The sequence below is a fragment of the Halyomorpha halys genome, unplaced genomic scaffold, assembly GCF_000696795.3.
Source record: "Halyomorpha halys isolate HHAL.00 unplaced genomic scaffold, Hhal_1.1 Scaffold470.1, whole genome shotgun sequence".
Classification (NCBI taxonomy): Eukaryota; Metazoa; Arthropoda; class Insecta; order Hemiptera; family Pentatomidae; genus Halyomorpha; species Halyomorpha halys.
Window position 1 is genome coordinate 619,458 of NW_027115723.1, and position 21,682 is coordinate 641,139.

Genomic DNA, 21,682 nt, shown 5'->3' on the forward strand with positions numbered 1-21,682 from the left:
TATAGAAATGAAACTATACCAATCTTTTTCTTTCTCCAAACACTGCTCAGTTCAACCAAAATAAAAACAAAAAATCCAGCAAACAATTTATTTCGGTTTTTACTCACCAAGAATAGGGTTATTGCTGTGTTCACTTCTTATTCACACAGAGTGAATTTTAATTTTAGAGTTATAATTATTAACTTTGGGAGAGAAAGGGGAGAAATCAAGAATCTGATAAGAGCACACTTTATATTTCACAGAGCAGCCATGAATAAGCCCTCCTGCCAAACAGGAATGATAAATGGGAGGTAAAGAAAGGAAGAATCTGGAAAAGGAAATATATGAAGGAAATTTCTAATATTCAGCTCTGTAGACTATTAGTGGATTCGACAGTTTGGGCAATAAAAACATAAAAATAAACTACAACATTAGCAGTGTTTCAATTTTCATTAATAAATCTCCAAGTTGGGAAACTTTATTTGTAAATAACTATAAATTCAGGTAATACGTAATAAACACCAGTTAGAAATCTAAAACTTATATTTAATTTATCAAAACATATTACATCCATTAAAAAAGACATGACACAAAATAAAAAATTATACACAGCCAAAATATTACTCTAGTTTTTTCAAACGGTACTCATCATACTGCTCCGGAATACTTTTAAAAACATTAATTTTGGTCCTCAACTGATTCGGTGTATACTGAAGAAAATTCAATTTCCTGTCTTTTGCCATAGCCTACAAAATAATAAATTTTTACAGCTTTAAAAATATTTATTTTTAAATTATTCAATAGAAAACATTATTCAAATAAAAATAAAATGATTTTTTTTTTAAATATAGAATTTAAAATAAAATAATTTTTTTTTTAAATATAGAAGTTAAAATAAAATGATTTTTTTTTAAATACAGAAGTTTAAAAAAATCCATGACAATGCATTTATGTCCTAAAAAATATGAAAATTAAATTAATATTGTGTTTCATGCCACCAGGAGCTGGTATTATAGAGCATACATCTCCAAAAAATAGCAAGCAGGACAATAGATCTGGTTGCCGTAATTCATTTTGTTAAGTGTAAAATATACAATTTAAAGTAAATCACATAAAATAATAATCAGATGTTTATTTCTAATGAGCAATTAAGAAACATAATAACAAAACACATAATGAAGCTGAATCTTTCAACTTTAACTAATGATATGAGTATGTTGATATAATCGACTAGCAAGGTCTTAGCTCTTGGGAATCAGTGTGACTCTCAGAACTTGATGTAGAAGTCAGTAAGGCCCGAAAATTATAAAGTTTGGAGACATAGGTCCAGGAAATTAAAGCACTTTCAAAATGCAAAAGGTCTGGTAATTCTCATTTCTTAGTTTGGATTTACATTAAACCCTAAAATGTTCATTAATTTTTCATTCCATACTCGATTTTTTCATGCGGTAGTTAGTTTCTGAGATATTGAGCATGAAATGAAAAACTTAAAAAAATAAACATAAACTTCTGGTCATCTGCTGAAGTTGCAAATTTAGATGTTAAATATCAATCAAAATCCAAACAACACATAAAAAATCAGAAACCTAAACTTTATCGTTTAATTGCTATTTTGTTTCTTGGACTAAACCTGTTCTATTGAATCATTATGGGGCAAAAAAAGCTTGAATATTTAATATTTTGCGATCTCCAAAAGTAAAAACAAGGCTTGGTAGATTCTAAACAAAATATCCTTTCACTACAACTGGATTTCCAGACAGTTTTACTGCCTCAGACACAGTGCTCAATTCTCGAAAACCCCAGAGAGATGGTGAGCCAAGTTATGGCTATGTGCAAGAATAAATGCAATGGTTAAATAATTGTGCAAGACAACTGAATAAGTGCAAAAATGTGTACCTGCTTATCGTTACACAATAATCATAAGAAAAAATTCATAATACTACAAATATTTTTAGGTTTCATTACCTCATAGTCCTCATTATATTTGTCTATGCATTTGCAGATCCAATCAACTTGGCTCTTAGGTAACTTAAAATTTCTCTGCCTGGGTGCTTTTGCTTCAACCTCCAAGTCCCTCACTACATGTGTTTTTTCAGTTATAACAGAGGGCTCAGGTTCAGCTTTATTTAATTTTGGCTGAAAATGTCACAAATTATTATTTGTTTTAAAACCAGTATCAAAATATATTCTATAAAAAGTTACCTTGTTGCTAGGAATCTTAATATTCTTATTAGGGTCATAAACTAGACCCATCTGTTCTAAATTAGTTCTTGTGCTTTTCTTTTTATCCCATTCAGTTTTAAGTTGATCGCTAAAAAATGATGGCAAACACAACTACCAAAGTTAAATTTGTATAAACAAAGGGAAAATAAAAAGGTTAAATGTTCAATAGAATTATAATTTTTAATACCATTGTATGTTTGGTAGTCGATTCATCTTCTTCCTCATACGTTTTCTGTTTACATCGAACCTATATACTTTACGCTTTCTCTGTTTTCGAAGTTTAGTCATTGTCGTAAAATATAAATATTATAATCACAAACTAGCGGTTAAAATGAATATTCAGATATAAAAACACGTGAACACTGGTAGGTTACGGTAACAATGAGCAATAACCTTATTATATATAACCTCTAGGACAAGTTAGCGAAATTTGTTGATAAAAAAGAAATACATAACCTTCCACAGGGTTGTACACAAACAAGAACTGCGCTTAGAGCGCAGTGGATTTCCCTAATTATAGGTTGACATAGTTCGTTATAATTACTAAGACAAAATGGGTGAAGCTAAATTCGATGGGACTTCAAAAGATGTATTGGAGTGGATTAAATTCAGAGAAGAGTTTGGAGAAAATGTTGATGATTTGAAAAATGAAACTGGAACTGAAAAACTTATTAGAAAGTTTAAAGAAAATCCTCTTGTCCCTATTGGTAACTATAAAGATGTATTTTTAATAACCAATCAAAATGAATTGGGGAAAATTTTAAGATTTGTCAAAGAATATTTTATTCTTGGATATTAAAAAGAAATACATCTGTTTTTTTTTATTTATTGGTCAGTAAAACCTAGTATCTATTATTCATTTTCATTTAAAGGCTTTATTTATCAATGTCTGAACCAATAATTATATCAAAAGGATTTTAATTTTTATAGGATGTATTGAGAGCTTTCTTTAAGTACTCTTTTAAATTTGATTTGTAATGTAGCATGTTTGAAGTAATTAACTGTTTCCTTTAATTTATGTTGATTTAAAGTAAAATAACAATGAATATTGATTAATGTTTGCTAGTTTTGTAGGTTAAGATAGCATATTTTTGTACATGTCGTACAAACGTTTAAAAATAAGCCTGTTAATCAGTGACCTGTGGTTATATAATTGCAACTAAAGCTTTGTTTATGAAATTATCCAAAGTCAAAGTATATACTTCTGTGTCAATGTTTTTCCTGAACATTGGCATATATTTCAGTTACATTATATTGTGCCATGTCGTCCGTAGCTCATACCATGTGTTTTTGAATGACTCTTCCATAGTTTTAATAAATAAGAGTGTTGTCATGGTCACCTCAAAGAATAATTACTAAAATTTGTGAGGTGTTCAGTCCTATAACATAGTTACTGAAAAAATAAAAACTTACACAATATTAAAATGTTTGTTAATTACAATGTTTTATGGTCAGATAGTAGTCATTCACCACAACTTAATATCAACATTATTATCTTTAGAAAACATATTTCCCTAAGATTCTTTTAACAGTTTGTAAAATAAGCCTTTTAAAAACTGGTGATGCATAAACCATCAATTCTTAACAAATTTTAGTTAGGCCTAATATATTTATGACTTAAAGTAACATCAAAGCAAATTTTGGGTTGGTATAATGTTATTTATAAATCTTTAATATGTCTTCATAACTATGGCTCCCTGTCTGACTTAGTTATTTTTTGATACCTTGACTTATATAGAAATACTCCATCTAACCAAGATAGCTGACACACTATCGTTAATCAATGTTACTGCACATTATTCAAAACTAACAAAACTTTAATGCATATACATCTAGGAACATTTATTAACTCTAATATTAAATACATACTTAAAACTATCAGCTAGTTCCAACTTAGTGATTAGGGGCTACTGTTTTCTTTTTTCATTTATTTATATTTCAAAAGTAATTCTGATGCATGTCTGGAGGTCATAGTGGTTATGTAATAGATTTTCAACTCTGTTGTGAGACTGTTGTCTTATACTATTATCTTTTATTAATGCAGGTGCTCTAGCTACAACTGGTTGCCTCTCTTATGGCCTTTATTCTTTCCGTAGAGGTGAAAGAAGAATGTCACAGATGATGATGAGAGCTCGAGTGGCTGCCCAAGGGTTTACCGTCTTAGCTATAGTAGGAGGGCTGTTGCTAACTGCTAATAAAAAAAAATAAATGACAGAATTTATGATGACAAGGTGTAATAAAAGTTAAGTGGAATATTTCGTTACTGTTATTTTTTAATTATAGTTTGTGATCAATGAATGTAAATTCATATTAGTAATGTATTTTATTAAAGTTGCCTAAAATGCTATTTGTTAGAACTTGTTTTCCTTAGAACCTGTTTTCACCTGTATTATTTAGTTTTTACTTACTTAAAATTATTAATAATCCTTACTTTATAACAATTATAACCGTTTTTAACAATACTACTTCATAAATTGATATAAAAAATAATTTATGCGAGGTTAAAAAATTATTAAGGCCAATAGGAATAAAAAACGGAATAAATTCAAAAGTTTGAATAAAAGGTTTGTTCAATTACATAATTTATACATACCACAAAATGAGATTACTTTAACTGTTTTATTTTTACTTTAATCCTTAAACAGAAAATATCTATCTATGTGACGGACAAGGTTTATACTTTTCACTAGCTCTAATACCCTTTAGGAATGGATGCCCAACAAACCAGCTAATACAGAATCAAGTTGATAAATTTGACTGATGTCCACAACTCTTATGTGCTAATTCCATATATTTATATAGGTAATAACTGATGAAAAGTTTCTCACAAAAGAGAAACAAAAACTTATGTGACCCACTCAGGCTATAATTAAATTTACAAAACCAATTGCTACTATTGGTTTTCATCAACTGAACATATTCAGGAGCTTCTGAAGAGAAAACATACATTAGCACCTTAAAAGAGAACAAAGTAAATACCCACTAAGTTTTTACCAAATAGAATAAAAAAGATAGATTTTTGTATGTATGGGTATACAATATGACTGCTTTCATTTGTGTCTAAACTGTATAAAGAGATATTAATTTCTTCGAAGTACAGTTTAGAGATACAGAAATAACAAACCTAAGATTATCTCATTTTATAATGGAACCATATCCTGTGTTAATATAGAAGTTGGCCTCATGCAGTTTTCTTCCACTTCATTATTATTCAATTAGCAATGTAATATATTTGACTATAAAGCTGGAAAAAATGGATCGGTTTGATTTCATTAAAGAGATTAGAATGATTCTGAAGAAAAAACATATGAAATCTGGATTGATGATTCCTAATTTATATGAGGAATTAAAAAAATAATTTTATATATCTGCATTATTCTCATAATTGACAGTTAGTTCCAAAGACAAATTAGTAAAAATAGTAGATATTATCCTTAAACTAATAACAAAATGACCAACCACAAACATGTTATTAGCAAAACCTCACATTGTTTGGAGTGTTTAAAAAAATTCTGCAATACATGTGTAAAAATTTGTAATTTTTCATGGTATCATGATTCATTTTCAATCATGTACACATGTAGTTAAAATTCATTCACTTTTTTTCATTTTTATAATCTTTAACAATCTGATAAGATTTTATTTCATTTATCTTCATTAAAAATTATAAAGTATGAATATTTTATGACAACTAAATTATGCTTAACATAGACCCACAATTATATGAGGATTTTAAATTCTTGTAAATAAAAGATTTTAAAATAATTCAATCTCATGGATGTTTGTTACTGGAAGTGCGAGTCTGACAGATCAGATGTACCATTTTTCTGCAAAGCAATAACAAAAGAATAAACACCTGTGTTCCTTATCTAATATGACTGCACTCATTTCCATTTATTTTATTCTATCTTAGACTCACAGTTAGTGATTTGACTAAAAAACTAAGTAATGAGCTTCTTTTGGTTCTTTGTACTTTTAATTTGCATACCTAATGGTTCAAAATAATGAGAAATTTCTGAGTTGGATTTATTCAATAGAACATAAATGGGATACTATGAAACAAGTTAGCGATTTTCATTTTTAATTTATATTTAACATATTGCAAAGTAACATGTAATATAGAAATTTTAATTAAAATATTTTCTATAACTCTATTTCCTCTATAAAAATTATGAATAAATATAGTAAAAAAAAAATAAACAAAATGAATAACAATTTTTGAACTTATTAAAAATATGTTATACTTAAAAACTTGGATTTAAGTCTAAATATTGGTTAATTATTATAAATAAACTATATTTATTTTTAAAAACTACCTATTTATTATAAATGGAGTAAAACTATATTACTTTATTTACACAACCAAATAAAATTAAGATTACATATCACAAACACTTCTAGTCAAGTGAAACATAAATATCATCGTAATTTTCAGTCCCCTTCAGAGACAGGTTCTTTTCATTAGCCATATGAAGAAGAGCCATAAAGGCCAATGGGAAGCTTAATTCAGCAGCTTCTTCCTTCGGAAGTTTTTCAGGTAAAGATGAGTAAACATCAGAAAATTTGACTGGTTTCTCATGAGTTTCATCTTTCTGAAAGTCAAAAGAAATATAATTAAAATATTGTTTTAAGAAATATTAACAATTAGAAAAGTGATAAATTATATAATTGAGTCAAATACTAAAAGTTTGAGATAAACCAAACACAGTGGAACTTCTACACGGGCATAACAACATAATGAAATATCCTCCAGTTTCAACAAAATAAACAAATAAAATTTTTTTTTTAATAAGCAATTCTATAACCAAAAATATTTAATGAAGTATTATCTCTGAGTTAAGGATGATGTTAAATAATCAGGGAGGTCTATAATTTTGACGGAGAGTAATGCGATGAATTTATAAGATTGTATGATAACTGAATTAAAATAAAAACATGTACAAGACTTAAAAGAGATGGGATAGAAAAAAGTTTACATACAAACGTGGAACATTTTATGGATGATCCGCACAATAAAATTACTCTCAATATACCGCATTAGCTCTATTTACTCATTGTTTATCCTATTACCTGCTAGATATCTCCTTTTAGGGGGGGAAGGGGAAAGAGACTTTTTCCAAACAAAAAGTCTACAGATCATATCTGTGGTCTGTTTATTAGAAGGCCAGGTAAGACAGTAAAATAAGACACATAACACAAATTTCAAAGCCAGAAATCAGACACAGTTAAGACTGAGTTACACCACTATACAAGAGAATAGAATGAACCAGCTCCAGCTCCAAAATAGTACTAAACAAAAAAAAAAATTAGTAATCATAATAGGTTTCAAATGATTACCAAGAAGAAATAAAAATTCTGTTTAAATAAATCCAGTGGTGACATTTAATATGCTCATAATAGCTGATCCATCCTGATTTCCTAGTCGACATAATATACCTGCCGACTGTCCTCAAAAGTCAGCCCATCTCTGTTTAGTAATTTAACAACAGCTTGAAATCAAACAAAAACTTTGGCAAAACATTTAGCTTCCTTCATTCAATGCTATTAAGATTCCTAAGCTAAATGTCTTGATATATATTTTATGAAAATTGATGTGGGTCGTTGTAACAGAATTAAAAACTAAAAAAATGCTCAAGATTTAATTTTAGCACAAAATGGATAAAAGTGAAGAATTAAGGAGTAAATTCTTGCGGAAATTTAGCATAATATATAATTATGAAATACAAAATTAGAGAACCATAGATTGAGTAAAAAAGTCGCACATGAGCAAAATTGTCAAATTTGGTATCTAGAAAACTAAAAGGTTACTAATCAACATGATTTAGATCCTTATTGGAAATAAGGTTTCATTAGTAGTATATAGAGTAGTAGTATTTTTAATTTTAAAATAAGAAGAAACTGACAAAAAAAAAAAAATACATGATATACATAATATCTAAGAAATTTTACCGGTCGTCCTTCAAGTGCCATTGAGTTCCATATGGTATTCTTCAAAAGTTTAACATCTATCCTTTTTTGTACCTTAGCATATTTAATCGAAACTTTATTCACCTGTAAAGATGAAGAAAAATATAACAAAATCAGAAAATTCACTTTAGCTACAAGTTAAAAAACTTTACTAATTTTCTTTATATAAAGTATAAGCAGTTACAGAATTTTCACTGACCTTAGGTGGAGCAGGAAGAAGTTCAAAATTAGAATTTAAAACAGGGACTTCATCTGTTCTTAAAGGAGAAATGCATTCTCTAACATCAGGCTCAAAGTCATCATTACAATGATCGTCTAAATTATCATCTCCATCCTCCATTATTTGACTTGCATCACCAGAAAAGTCATCAGGAGTCAGCTAAGCAATACAGAAAAATTTACAGATTAGATTTATTGATATGATTACTAAAAATATCAAATTATTACACAATGCTTTTTTATTTCCTAATAGATAACGCTAGCAATAAAAAAAATATATATATATGTATATATGTATATATAGTTGGCTGTAAAAATTTAAATATAAGAAGATGGTCAGAGTTGCGGTCAAATTAAGAACAAATAGTTTATTTGGTAAATTATTTGTTCTTTTTTTGACCACAACCCTGGGCATCTTCTTATATTTAAAAATTATTTATATTTTATTTATTCTAAACATTTAATCTTTTTCCTCTACCCCCATATACAAGTGAAATATGGGCATAATAAAACCTCTAATCGACCAACATTTAAAAAAAAGCAGATGTGATGTTAAGTGTGTTCCAAGGATCATCACAGTTGGAATTCTGCTTGAATTCCTAATCATCAAGGAATTCAAGATTCCTGGACAACCTGGCAAAGTTAACTCTGAGAAAAGCTGTAAACGGATGGCTTTTATTTTTAGATTCTACGTAATCGATCTTGAAATGTAAAACTTCAAAATTTAAGAGAGATTAACATATATTTTTTTCTATTATTTCAAAACAAAGGTTCATTAATTAAAATAAACCAAAAACAGAGCAAGACTATGACTAAAATAAAACAATTATATTTATACTAATTTACCAAAGTGTCTTCTTCATTTTCATTTAAAGTAGCACTGCATAATAGATTTGTTTTAGAATCTTTCTTGACAAATAAGAGTTCTGTATTTTTAAGTAAACTGAAAAAAATAAAAATAATGAATAAACTTAAGAATTTAACTAAATTAAATAATGAAAATTATGAATTGATAAATTTTACTTCAGATTCACTCAAAGATTGGAAATAATGAACTCTAATAAACTTATTTTTAAAATACATTCAACTTCCAACTATCTATGAAATTAAGCAGTGGCCCATGATGGCCAAAGAATTTGCAAATAATCATATATTTAAAATTTTGTAGAACCATTAAAAAAACACATTTTCACAACAAAGATGAAATTAAATTTAAAGTGAATTTATAATAACAAGACGTAACAAATTGATTCAAATGAATATTTTATAATAGGTAAAATAATAGAAAAATTTTTAATAATAAATATGTTTTTAAAATAACTGGTTACTTTTTTTTCTTAGATAAAACTTTCTTTTAATCTGCTATTGAATTTTGCATAAAACTTATTTGACAACCAGCCATGATCTCCTGTAGGGCATACAGTTTTGTTTGTTTTACCATCTCTCTTCACTAGCAAACATTTTTATTTATTCATGTTACTACAGATGACTAACCTCAAGATAATCAGGAGCACGATATATTTATTTCCAATTTAATACCCTAGATTATGGAACGCTTCTTCTAGTCTATCATAACAGAAAATGTGGCAATAATATTCACAAATTTTGAGAGGCCTGGTTTTAATAATCAATTCTTTACTTTTCAAAGAAATTGCCAGTGACTCCATAAAATAATAGATGAGATGAGGAATCATCTCCAAGTTTTTCAACAGTATTACACATTGATATTGATATGCATTCTAACAATTAACAAACTGATTGCTTAATACAATTAATCGTAAATATGCCTAAATCATCAAAACTTATGATTATTTTGTGATAAGCATTTTTGTACATGAGTACAAAATTGGAAGATGGAACTGAGCTTGAATTGTCCAAAACTACACTAATTATAACATTTAGTCTCTCTATTTGAAGTTTTACTTCCTGTAAGTTATTTTCTTTTCTTTTTTTACCTGAAAAGAGTTCTTTGTGTAAATAATATATCTTGAGGAAATTTACAGCGGCTTTTGGACCAAGTTAACATTGTTTTTCTTGCAAGTGTTGATGAATCCACTTCAGCATATAATTTTTTTAAACCTTTAAAGCTAAGGCTATTAAAATCCAAGAAAAAATCTTTTTTAGCAGTTTTTTTAGCTTTGTCACCAACAGTCTTCTGATCTTTATCTCCATCTATCAAAACATGAAATAATAATTTAAATTATAGAAAATTTATTGACAGCATTACTCTCCAGTAACTACCCTCAAAATAATACAATAATATGAAAAGAAATAAAAAACATATCAAATATGTATCTAAACTTACAAATTGCTAAATTGATAATTGGTATAAATCAAAAGTGTTCAAAATACTGATCAGAAAAACTTATGCCATTTTACATTTTTTTTTTTCTCAAATAACTCTTAGTTATTAAATTAAACTTACTCATAAGCTGTACTAAATTATAACTTTTTTAAATTTTGTGCCAGTACTTATTTAACTATAAGTTAAAAATTTGAAACAAAGCTAAATTTTTAAAAACCTCGATACCACTCTTTGAAAAGAGTTAACAAAGAGATAAAGTCGATTGATGTTTCATTATACATGTATAGACTAATAGTGACTCATATAGATAAAATAATTGTGTTTTTTTCTAGCTAATACCTTTAACTCGTTTTATAGACCAGTGACTAGGACCAGCCCAGAAGTCTAAACGACTATTATCAAAAAATGAATAATCATTGGATTTTGATGAGACAAGTTTAGCCATATTGGGCGCAGAGAAGGACTTTGGTTGATTTACAGACACCTGTCCTGATTTATGGCTGTTCAGGCTAAGCTCTGGCTCTGGTTCAGGAAGACATTCATCATCATAATCCATAACCCACCCACCTTCAGCTGCAGCACCATCCTCACAATCCATGTCCGGATCATCTATAATTAATATATTTTTTAAAAATCTAATCAATGAGTCCTAAATCAGTTTTCTAACATTAACTAAACTTTATTTTACCAGCATCAAGTCTAATGGAATCAGGAAGTTCAATCCTTGATGAAGGATCAAATGCCAAAGAAGAATTCATCAATTCTTCATTACTTTTTTCTCCTAACAAATTGAAACATTTATGAAGATCCTTATAATCCTTGATGAATGCACAAGGATCAAGGCTTTCAAAGTTTCCATCATAACGAGGTGCTAAAACAAGTTATTTAAAAAAATTAGAGCACACAATTTTTTGATATGAAAAGAATTCAATATATATTAATATATTAACCTGCATAGATTAATGTTACATAAATGATCACTCTTTAAAATGAAACAATTATTGAACAAATAAGTGATTAGTAGTCTAATGCAGAATCTACTGATCTACTTAGTAAGAAAAAGTTGCTGTATTTCGAATAACTTAAATTTGCTAGAATTGAATAATATCTTAAAATTAAGAAAATTATTGCATGTACTGTTTTACAACTGAAACCAAAGTAGTTTTTCTGAACATAGTAATGTGTTAATCTTTAAAATTACTTTTTGAAAGACACTACATTCTTACTAATAAGGACAGCATAAGTTACTACTACTGTAAATTCAAATTATGCCTAATCTGACAGGTGTTGAGGGATTGCATAGCACAATTAGGTTTCATTAATTAGTAATTAGTGTTATAATTTTGAAAAAATTCATTATTAATAATAAACAAATTATTAATAATAAACAAATTATTAATTGAAGTGGTTTTCTGCCTAGAAAAAATGAGATCAGGCTTTAAAGTCAACAACTTGTCACATGTTCCTGAAATATATTATCCATTCACAATAAACGAAAATAAAAAATAGAATCTTACCATTTAAAAATAAGATGTTACTATTTTGATCAATTTCGTAATTTGAAAAAATTGAAGGATTAAAGGAAATCCTGCAATCCACTTCTTGAACTGGACAATCCAAGAAATAATCAATACCAACAGGCAGAGTGGGTTTTTCATGTGGTGGATTCTCAGTTTTTTTCTTGTCTAAATTGCTTTCTGGCATCAGCATCTAAATGAAAATACAATTACTTGTTTTATTAAATTAGTTAAAATACACTTAATCAAGAACATTATGATACTAAAAACAACAATATATTGACAAAATATTCAACATTTATGCCAGACATTTTTTATACTCACAGTTTTCTGAAAAGGGTGAAGTTATTAATACTGTTGATGAAAGTCCCAAAGAAAGGTCATGTTAAGGACTGTTCAAACAGTTAAGGCATCATTATCATGCTTACCTCAGTTCTCAGCAATATTTTGACCCCATTCTCGACAAGAGAAGAGAGGCCAAACCAAAGAGGGAGTAGAGTAGGCATAGGCTAGAAAGATCTAGCATTGATTAGACCAACACTTTAAGAATTGTTATTGAACAGTTAACTGAGCTGAGTTTCAGACTATGCTCTATTTTGTCTTCATAGACTTTGAAAAGGCTTCTGATAGCTTGCCACAGGACGAATAGTGGAAAGCCATTGTGGTCTTCGGAATCCCCAAGAATATAGTAACTATAATTAAGAAAATGTAAAAGAACTTCTTCTGTCAAGTGACTTCCACATCAGTAGACCCTAACAGCTTTATAACATTAATACAGATGTAAAACAGGGGTGTTGTATCCTCTCTCCCAAATTGTACTTCATCTCATAATAGCAGAAGAGTGCTTTTCTACACAGGACTGCAGTGGAGGGTCACTGAAAGGTACAAAGATGTGGACTTTGCATATGAAATAACTTTGGAGACATGCAGGAGAAGCTACCTGACCTACTAAGGGAAACAAATAGAGCTGGTCTCAGATTTAATGCTTCCAAAAAAAATAAATATAGGCGAACAGCAGGAGGAAAATCTATATGCAGAGGAACAGGTTCTAGAAAAGGACAATAAATTCAGTAACCTTGGAAGTATGGTGAATTGGGACAGAGGCAAGAGGAAAAGCCCACTAAGCATTCTTAGAACTCGGGCAAATGTGAGGTCACCAGATATCCTGTAGGGGATAAAGTTTTGGCTCTTCAACAGCAATGTAAAATCTATGTTCTTATAAGCAAGTGAGGCATGGAAAGTTGTAAATTATGAAGAAATATTTATTGGAGAGGAAACATCAAACAAACACTTAATTAAAAAAAGATACAAACAAGTTAAGTACATACTACATTGACAGTATAAGTAAATTGGAAATATAAAATAAACTGCCTAAGAAGTGTTTATTGACTATGTCAACTGTTGTATTTATATTGAAAAAAATAGTCAAGAATGTGTAAGAGCAAAATAATAAAAAAAAATTTGTACACTACTGTTAAGCCTGAGGATGGAGCAATTGCCCTGAAATGTAACTAAATATTCTTCATAAAGAATAATTCAATAAGGAAAATGAATTTCACTATACTCACCTAGATTTTAAAATAAAAAAAAAGTTTCAAATCACAAATTGCTAATCCTACTTATACTATTAACATTACCTTATCTAAATTAAACTTTTTAAGGTTAATATCATTTCCATCTTCATTTGAATCTGTTGAATCATTCCTTCTTCGTCTTCTTGGACTCTTATCATTTTCTTCTATAATACCATTTAATAAATCTTCTTCATTAACTTCATCACTATCCTCCTTTTCAACTTCCAATTCTTTGCCTGACACAATTTTAACCATATCAGTATATACCTTATCTACTCTGTGAGCATAAATTTTTGCACTTGCTCCTAATGTACAACCCATCAACTGAAATCAAATAATGATCCATTAAAAAACAAGAATAAATATGGATTCAGTTCAAAAATAAAATTTATAAGAAACAATGATAATAATTCTTACTGTTAAATTTTCAGTTTTTGAAGACTGCTTCATACAAATAATCTTCATGTAGTCGATCAACTGTAGCTTGAATGCATTTTTGACATTAACTTTCTGTAAAATCACAGCAATAAATAACATTAAGACAAATGATAAGCCTAAAAATCTTTTGAAATTCTAGAAATTAAGGCATTATTGAATATTATTATATTATATTGACTGGAAATGAATATAATAAAGGCAGAAGATTAATTGAAGAAAATCTAATGAACTAGCCTGCCTGTATTTTGTATAATTATTATCTAAACATTTCCAGATTCTGGACCGAACATCTATAACCTTATATAATTTATAAAACTTACATAACATATAATTATATCTATAACCTTTTATAACTTGTTTACATACTTAAATATTAAATTGAACCTCAAAAAGGGGCACTCAAATATCTAATGCAGCAAACCAATTGGAAATAAAAATACATACAACAAAAATAGTGTACAGGAACCATTTAATGTCAAATTTGTCAAAAGGTTGTATAGTTCATATAATAATAAAAAACAAAACAAATACTGAATGATATGATGAAGTAATTCATTCATTTATTGGTAAATAAATATTTATGAAATAACTGAACAGAAGTCAGTACATGAATGGAGAAGTTACAAAACATAAAATAAAATTTTAGAGCTAGCTATGGTAGTAGTCTCAATTTGGTTAAAACATAATTATAGCGTATTACATTAGAGCAATAGTAGAAATATATGACTTGATTCGGTTAAATCAATTACAAACAAACACTTTCAACAGAAAAAAAAACGATGATTTAGATCTAATTTACTTTTTTTTTTTTTTAAATAATTTATTTATTGTTATTTACAACTGTATACACATACATACAACATGTAAATTTGCTGATAGAACTCCAATAACATTTATAGAGGAAAAGATCTCGAGGCCATCTTCTTTTCAGACACCTAGGAGGATTATTAGTTAATGAAGGAGAAGCCAGGTTAGAAACAAGTGGATTTGAGAAGTTTATCATGGAAGGAATGGTATCTGGTTCTAGCCAAATCAGCAACATATGGAACATTGAGGTCCAGATGGATGACTTGATTTGTAAGGAACATTAAGGATTTTACGAACAATTTTGGACTGTAAGGATTGGATTCGGGAGGAATTTGATGGTTTAGTGGAGCCCCAAAGCTCAACTCCGTATGTCCAGATAGGCTTTATAATAGTCAAGTAGATCAGTCTTTTGTAATGGATTGGCAATTTAGACCGTTTATCTAGTAAATGTTGTAATAGTCGGAATCGACGAGCAGTTTCTTGTCTTTTTAGTCTTGTATAAGGATTCCATGTCAGTCGTTTGTCCAGATGTAGTCCTAAGTAACAGATCTGTTCGACAGGAATAAGAGGGGTATTATTAAAGGATGCTGTAGGGCAAGAAGTCATGGGTTTACGACGAAGGGTAAATGTGATTTGGTGGGATTTATTGGAATTAATTTTAATCCTTCAGTTTTGGCACCATTCTTCAAGGGTTGTGATGTGGGATTGGAGGATTTGGGATACAATGTAAGGATCATTGTTCACTGCCAATAAACATGTGTCATCAGCATACATGGTGAGGCTAGTATTAGGATTGGTTGGGATGTCAGCTGTGAAAACTGTATAAAGGATAGGACCAAGGATACTACCCTGAGGTACACCAGCAGACTGACGGAATAGGGATGAATAAGCGCTGTTTTGATTTATTTGAAATAATCTGTCGGAGAGATAAGAACGGATAATGAGGAAGTATGTAGGGGGTAGACATTTACGGATTTTGTATAGCAGTCCTGGGTGCCAGACTCGATCAAAAGAACATATTTTAAAAATAAATAATTAGGAAATGACTACCAAGTAGGTTGTAAATAGAATAAAAATTGAGTAACTATGGCATTATACCAAGTTCATTGAAGAGAGAACAGTGGAAATACAATTAAAACTTCATGAAATAAGAAACCAATAAAAGCACAAAAAAAAAAGAATTTCCAAAAAATTACTGTATAAAACAAAATATTTGCAGCATACATTACATTTTGATTACAGAGTTGGATACACTTTGAATAATGTTCATCTAATTCTGCTTGAGTGAGATTATTTAAAATATTAATGCCTGTTTTTTTTATTTCTGCATCCTTCTTCTCTTTTTCTTTCTCTGCCTTTTCCTTTTCTTTTCTTTCTCTTTTTTCTTTTTCATCGTCCTAAAAAATAAATAAATAAATAAATTAGTAAGCAAATATAATTTTAACAATAACTTAATAATTAAATAAACAACTAACATTATTCTACTATAGTGACCAATAATATTCACAATAATCTTCAATAATAAAAAAATTGACTGTGTAAGAATATTCACATAACAAGGTATTGAAAGATCTTATGAAGCCATTCATGAGTCCTTTCAGTCTCATATCTAGCCCCACTAGATAGCAGATGCATCCGTAACTGTAGCCTAAAGTTGGGAAAATGAGAGAGGATACTAGGTGCTGACAGGTATTCTGAGGAATGGAATCATGGAATTTTATTAATTGTTAAAGTAGGGCAATAGATTTACATGTGATATGGGAAATATGATTATTCCTGGAAAGATACTGATCAAAGATGACTCTGAGGTTTTCTACATAGGTATAAGAACATTGGTTAGTTATTAAGATTAAGTAAGGGATAGTAAGGGAGGGAATAAGGGAGGGGCTTGGAACCAATGAGGTTGAACTTAGTTTTTTCAGCATTCAGCCTCAGAATATTGTTTAACACCCATGTGTTAATGCTATTAATATCTTTTTGTGTCTTTTAGATAGCTTCAAGCATCCTGGTAGGATGAAAGGATAAGTAAATTTGGACTCATCAACATATGGAACTACAAGTAGTGAATGGAGACAGGAAGATTGTTGATGTAGATAGAGAAAAGGGTTAGGGAAAATGAGGACAAAGGGAGAGAAAGGAGATTTGTTAGGAATGACGACTGTTTAGGTACAATGGAACGAAAAGGAGTGGAACCATTGTAGCACACAATTTGATATAGAATGATTTTAGAGTTGGGAGAGTAAGATCTTATGATTAACTGAGTTAAAAGCTTTAGAGAAATCAAAGAGAACTAAAATTGAAATTTGCTGTTTGTGTAAGGAGTAAATTTAAAATAAAGTGGATTGAGTAGAACATTAAGATTGAAGACCAAATTGGAGAGGATTTTTTCAGCAATCTTAAGGGACCAATAGACGATTTATGCCCTTTATGTAAGCCAACAAGATATTGATTGTGGAAAGCATTTCGTTGATGGTATTAGAGTTTTAAATCCATCAATATCTTCCTATTCACTTGGTTGTAGAAATGAGAACAGATACCACATTTATATCCTCTTTGACAAAAACATTCAATGAGTTTCATTAGAGTTGATCATTGTCAATTCACTTAAAAGTTTACTGACCACTTAGTTTTACCAAGGATAATAAAAAATGCTTTACTTGATTATAGTACCTTAACATTTTAAGATCATTAGATATAATTTGAGAAAACAAAAATATTATTTATTAAATAAATCAAAAATTAGTATCCAATTCTATCTCAACACTTTATTTTTTCATTAGTCTAACAGTTCGGCCTTTCTAGCCATCTTCAAGGACATCTAAATATTTAACAGCTTATATTATATCTTCATTTTTAAACATTTACAACAACATCATTATTCACTATATAATATAACATATCTTTGTATTGAAGGTATGTTATATTATATAGTGAATAATGATGTTGTAAATGTTTAAAAATGAAGATATAATATAAGCTGTTAAATATTTAGATGTCCTTGAAGATGGCTAGAAAGGCCGAAACGTTGGACTAATGAAAAAATAAAGTGTTGAGACAGAATTGGATACTAATTTTTGATTTATTTAATAAATAATTACCTTGTCTCAAAAAATTTTGAAATAATATAATTAAAAATATTATATTATAATCTCGTTTCAGAGATTGGAACTATGGTCAGAACATTATATCCATTTCATACTTTGTGAGTTTCCAATACATCTCACAATAATTACCTCTATCAACTGCAATAAGCTATATTAATAAATAATTGCCTATTACTTAACCACTTGGTTTGCTTTTTGTTTTAATATCTTTCTTATTTTTTTTTTTTATTATATATCTTTTTGTTCTGTCTTTCCTTTCTATTTTCACCTTTGTGATTGTTATGTATATTGTTATTCTATAATTCAACATCAACACACAAATCAATATTCACAAAATCATTGTTATACAGATATTGGGTTGTAAAATAAGTTTGTAGCGTTTTTCAATATTTCAATTTAATCGTCTCTGTGTTTACAAAATCATGTTTACTTGGTCAATAATGTTAACATATCCTAAAAAAGAATTTGTTAAGCTGCTTTTATGCATCAGTTTCAACGGAGATTCCTTATCTTAAGTGGTGTTTTGCTTGCTCAAAATGGAAGAGAAAAAAATTCATTTTAGTTATTTAACGATTTTTTATTTCCGAAAAAGAAAATCTGCTGCACAGATGGTTAACATAATTTGCAGTAAGTGGTTTGCTTGGTTCACAACTGGAAATTTATACTTGGAAGACGCAAAGCGCTTGGGTCGTCCTTTAACTGTTGATGACCAAATTCAAGCATTGGTCACAAACAACCCTCACACTACGACATGGGGTATCGCAGAAACACTTAACATATCTCATGCAATTGTCTCAAATCAGTTGTCTCATAATCGCAAAGGCATAGTTTTCCATCACAATAAAGCCTGTTTTCACGTGTCTTTGCAGACCCGGCAGAAATTATTGGAGTTTGGCTGGGATATAATCCCCACCCACCATACCTTGCCCTAACAGATTTTCACTTATTTCGGGCCCTTCAAAACTTTCTTTACAGGAAACACTTTAATTCGCTCAAGGACTGCAAAACAAACATGAATTCATTGCACAAAAATCTGAGAAATTTTGAGAGTACAGGATTACAGAACTACCTGAAAGATGGAACATGAAATAGATCAAAACGGATCATAAAAAATTGATTAAAAATAATTACAAGAATCTGAAGTTTTTATTGAAATCACAAGTAAAAAACGCTACAAACTTATTTTACTTGGACTATTTTATAGCTTGTTATAGAATGAAATCTGCAAGATATACAAATACATGACCCTACACTTGGGATATTATGGAAGGGAAAAGATGAGTAAATGGCATTTCCTAGAACTACCATTCGTTTTAATACAATTTTTCTAATAAACAAGACCTTTTTTTCTTTGGTTAAAAAAACTTTAAGGAATTAGATTAATAAGCTCAAGAAATGAAAATTTTCATTTTTTAATCCTGTTTTTTTTTTAATTGTCAAGTTTTCTGACAAAAACTAGTCGACAGAGGCCTAGTCCAGTAAATATGGTGAAACATGAATTTTCAATTTCCATAATACAAGTGGTTAGGCAACATCACAAAGGAGGAGAGGCCCTATTTTATTGACAAAACCGAGAACTTTTTTCAATTTTTCACGAAAGTCGACTATTTCTAGACAGTAATAAACCCCTCAAATATCTTCACCACTTTTTATCACCTTAGTTTTTGGCCTCTTACAAGATTCTTTATCAAAACTTGTATGGCGAAATCAAAACCATCAATATATAGTTCTTTCAGTCACTGTTTCATCACAGAAAACCAAATTTATGATTTGAAACACTTTGGATTAAATTCATATAAGATTTCTCAGGTTACATAAATGACAATTGATTACAAAAGCACTGAAATTTCACAAGATGACAAGAATTTGAAAGAGAAATGTCAACAGAACCAGAAAACCTATTACATTAATCATTACAAAATATGCAATAGAATATATTAATGATCATAAAAAAGTGAAATACATACTGCATCAATAATCGACTCATCATTATCCTTTAAGCATAATGACCTCTTGCCAATAAATGATCGCCTTCCTACTACATCATTTATATCTCCAAATATAGTCTCCAAAATACTGTTATGTGCTTCTTCAAGCTCTGGTTCAGCATTTTCTTTTCCATTTTGCTTCTTTTTGGCATTTTTACGAGGTGCTAAAGCTTTTGCCATTGTTGGTGTATTCAATTAAAATGTTTCAAAATTAATCACTACAAAGAGTAAACAACATGCAATAAACATATTTTAATCCTGAATTTCATTCATCATAATTTTCTTTTAAATTATAAAAGAACTTACTCTTCAATTCCCTACAAACATTTCTCAAAACACAAGTCTTAAACTTATAAAACAGCACGTTATAGGTTAAACTTGCTATAGTCAGCGATTTCGTATCACAAAATAATACAGCCAAGTAAAACTTCAACCAAACTATCATAAATTGACAATCTTAACCTTCCCACCAACAAATTATTGGCGCCATAATTGCGTCATATCAGGGTCAAAGAGTAATGAATTTGAGAATGAGATTTGTTCACAGTCATTAGGAATATAAAATAATAATACTGGAAGATCGATGATTGACCATGTGTAATAACAAAAAGGAAGATGGTCCGAGAGCGGTCAAAGATAAACGCAACTAGTAATTAAACTATTTATTATGATCCAACGTTTCATCCCACGTTATCATTAAATTTAAAATAATAATATTGGAAGAAGATAGTAGACCGTATGAAGTGGATTGTAGGAAGATAGTCCGGGTGGCGGTTAATAAAGTTATCAAAATAGTAAAAGAAACTATTTTTATACCTTAATTGACCGCCACCCGGACTATCTTCATCCAATAAAATAATAATAGTTGGTTGAAAACCGTCTTCATAAATTAATAATGTGACCGTCCTAAACAAGCAAATTATTACTTATGATAATTATTATACTTTATTTGGCCATATTTATTAACATTTGGCCATCATTTCAGCGAAAGACGCCCTGAGGTTCAATTACACAGGTAAAATGTTATCTTAATCTTTAAATATGGCAGCAAATGTTAATGTGTGACATTAAAATTAGGTTTTGATGCAAAATATTCGATTGCATTAAAATGCTAGAACCTCTATTAGCAGGAACGTTATACAGAATAATAATCTAACCAGTTTTCTAATGAATAGAAAGCAAGAACGTAACTTTAAGTTTAATATAGCAGGAACTAAAGTGGTTCATTCTAGTTCTCGCCTTCATTTCACTAATTTTCTGTTTTACCTGAGTATACGGTGTACGGCTTTTTGAATATCCTCGAAGAAATATTCCTTATTCCTTACTATGCTGTCTTCTGTTGAAGTATAAACATGAGTTATAATAACATGCCCCATAGTGAGATTTATAGTAGAAAAGATTCGGGAAGATATTGCTTCCCAATACAAAATGTGGTCAAGAAGGGAATACTTAAATTTGATATAGAAAATAAGTTTTATTATTTGATTTGTAATCAGTAATATTCTTTTGTACATAAACAATTTTTAATTGTAACAATGAATAAAACATCACTATTATTTGG

The 21,682-nt window shown here is 29.2% G+C and overlaps 3 protein-coding genes across 3 annotated transcripts; 1 reads left to right on the forward strand and 2 right to left on the reverse strand.

Annotated features, from left to right (window-relative positions):
- Positions 1–504: 504 nt before the first annotated feature.
- Positions 505–2,594, reverse strand: LOC106683168 (nucleolar protein 16). Its single transcript, XM_014424459.3, has 4 exons — positions 2,390–2,594; positions 2,182–2,290; positions 1,945–2,115; positions 505–725 (listed from the first exon to the last, which is right to left on the reverse strand). Exons 1-4 carry the CDS (start codon positions 2,488–2,490, stop codon positions 600–602), a joined length of 507 nt encoding a protein of 168 aa, XP_014279945.1. The 5' UTR covers positions 2,491–2,594; the 3' UTR covers positions 505–599.
- A 34-nt stretch (positions 2,595–2,628) lies between these two features.
- LOC106683169 (HIG1 domain family member 2A, mitochondrial) lies at positions 2,629–4,549 on the forward strand. Its single transcript, XM_014424460.2, has 2 exons — positions 2,629–2,909; positions 4,247–4,549. Exons 1-2 carry the CDS (start codon positions 2,756–2,758, stop codon positions 4,408–4,410), a joined length of 318 nt encoding a protein of 105 aa, XP_014279946.1. The 5' UTR covers positions 2,629–2,755; the 3' UTR covers positions 4,411–4,549.
- A 1,802-nt stretch (positions 4,550–6,351) lies between these two features.
- On the reverse strand, positions 6,352–20,740 carry barr (barren). Its single transcript, XM_014424434.3, has 13 exons — positions 20,428–20,740; positions 20,101–20,339; positions 16,259–16,426; positions 14,202–14,294; positions 13,848–14,108; positions 12,211–12,403; positions 11,382–11,564; positions 11,033–11,302; positions 10,344–10,560; positions 9,235–9,331; positions 8,369–8,548; positions 8,152–8,253; positions 6,352–6,794 (listed from the first exon to the last, which is right to left on the reverse strand). The coding sequence occupies exons 2-13, from the start codon at positions 20,299–20,301 to the stop codon at positions 6,600–6,602; spliced, it is 2,160 nt and encodes a 719-aa protein (XP_014279920.2). The 5' UTR covers positions 20,302–20,339; positions 20,428–20,740; the 3' UTR covers positions 6,352–6,599.
- Positions 20,741–21,682: the final 942 nt, after the last annotated feature.

Excerpts from the sequence above, each read along its gene's own strand:
- LOC106683168 (XM_014424459.3), bottom strand. The coding sequence starts at position 2,490 with ATGACTAAACTTCGAAAACAGAGAAAGCGTAAAGTATATAGGTTCGAT. Across the intron at positions 2,116-2,181 it reads TTAAGATTCCTAGCAACAAG|CCAAAATTAAATAAAGCTGA; the intron begins GTAACTTTTTAT and ends TGACATTTTCAG. Across the intron at positions 726-1,944 it reads AATATAATGAGGACTATGAG|GCTATGGCAAAAGACAGGAA; the intron begins GTAATGAAACCT and ends ATTATTTTGTAG.
- LOC106683169 (XM_014424460.2), top strand. The coding sequence starts at position 2,756 with ATGGGTGAAGCTAAATTCGATGGGACTTCAAAAGATGTATTGGAGTGG. Across the intron at positions 2,910-4,246 it reads AAATCCTCTTGTCCCTATTG|GTGCTCTAGCTACAACTGGT; the intron begins GTAACTATAAAG and ends TTATTAATGCAG.
- barr (XM_014424434.3), bottom strand. The coding sequence starts at position 20,301 with ATGGCAAAAGCTTTAGCACCTCGTAAAAATGCCAAAAAGAAGCAAAAT. Across the intron at positions 10,561-11,032 it reads GTCTATAAAACGAGTTAAAG|ATGGAGATAAAGATCAGAAG; the intron begins GTATTAGCTAGA and ends ATGTTTTGATAG. Across the intron at positions 8,254-8,368 it reads TTCTTCCTGCTCCACCTAAG|GTGAATAAAGTTTCGATTAA; the intron begins GTCAGTGAAAAT and ends TCATCTTTACAG.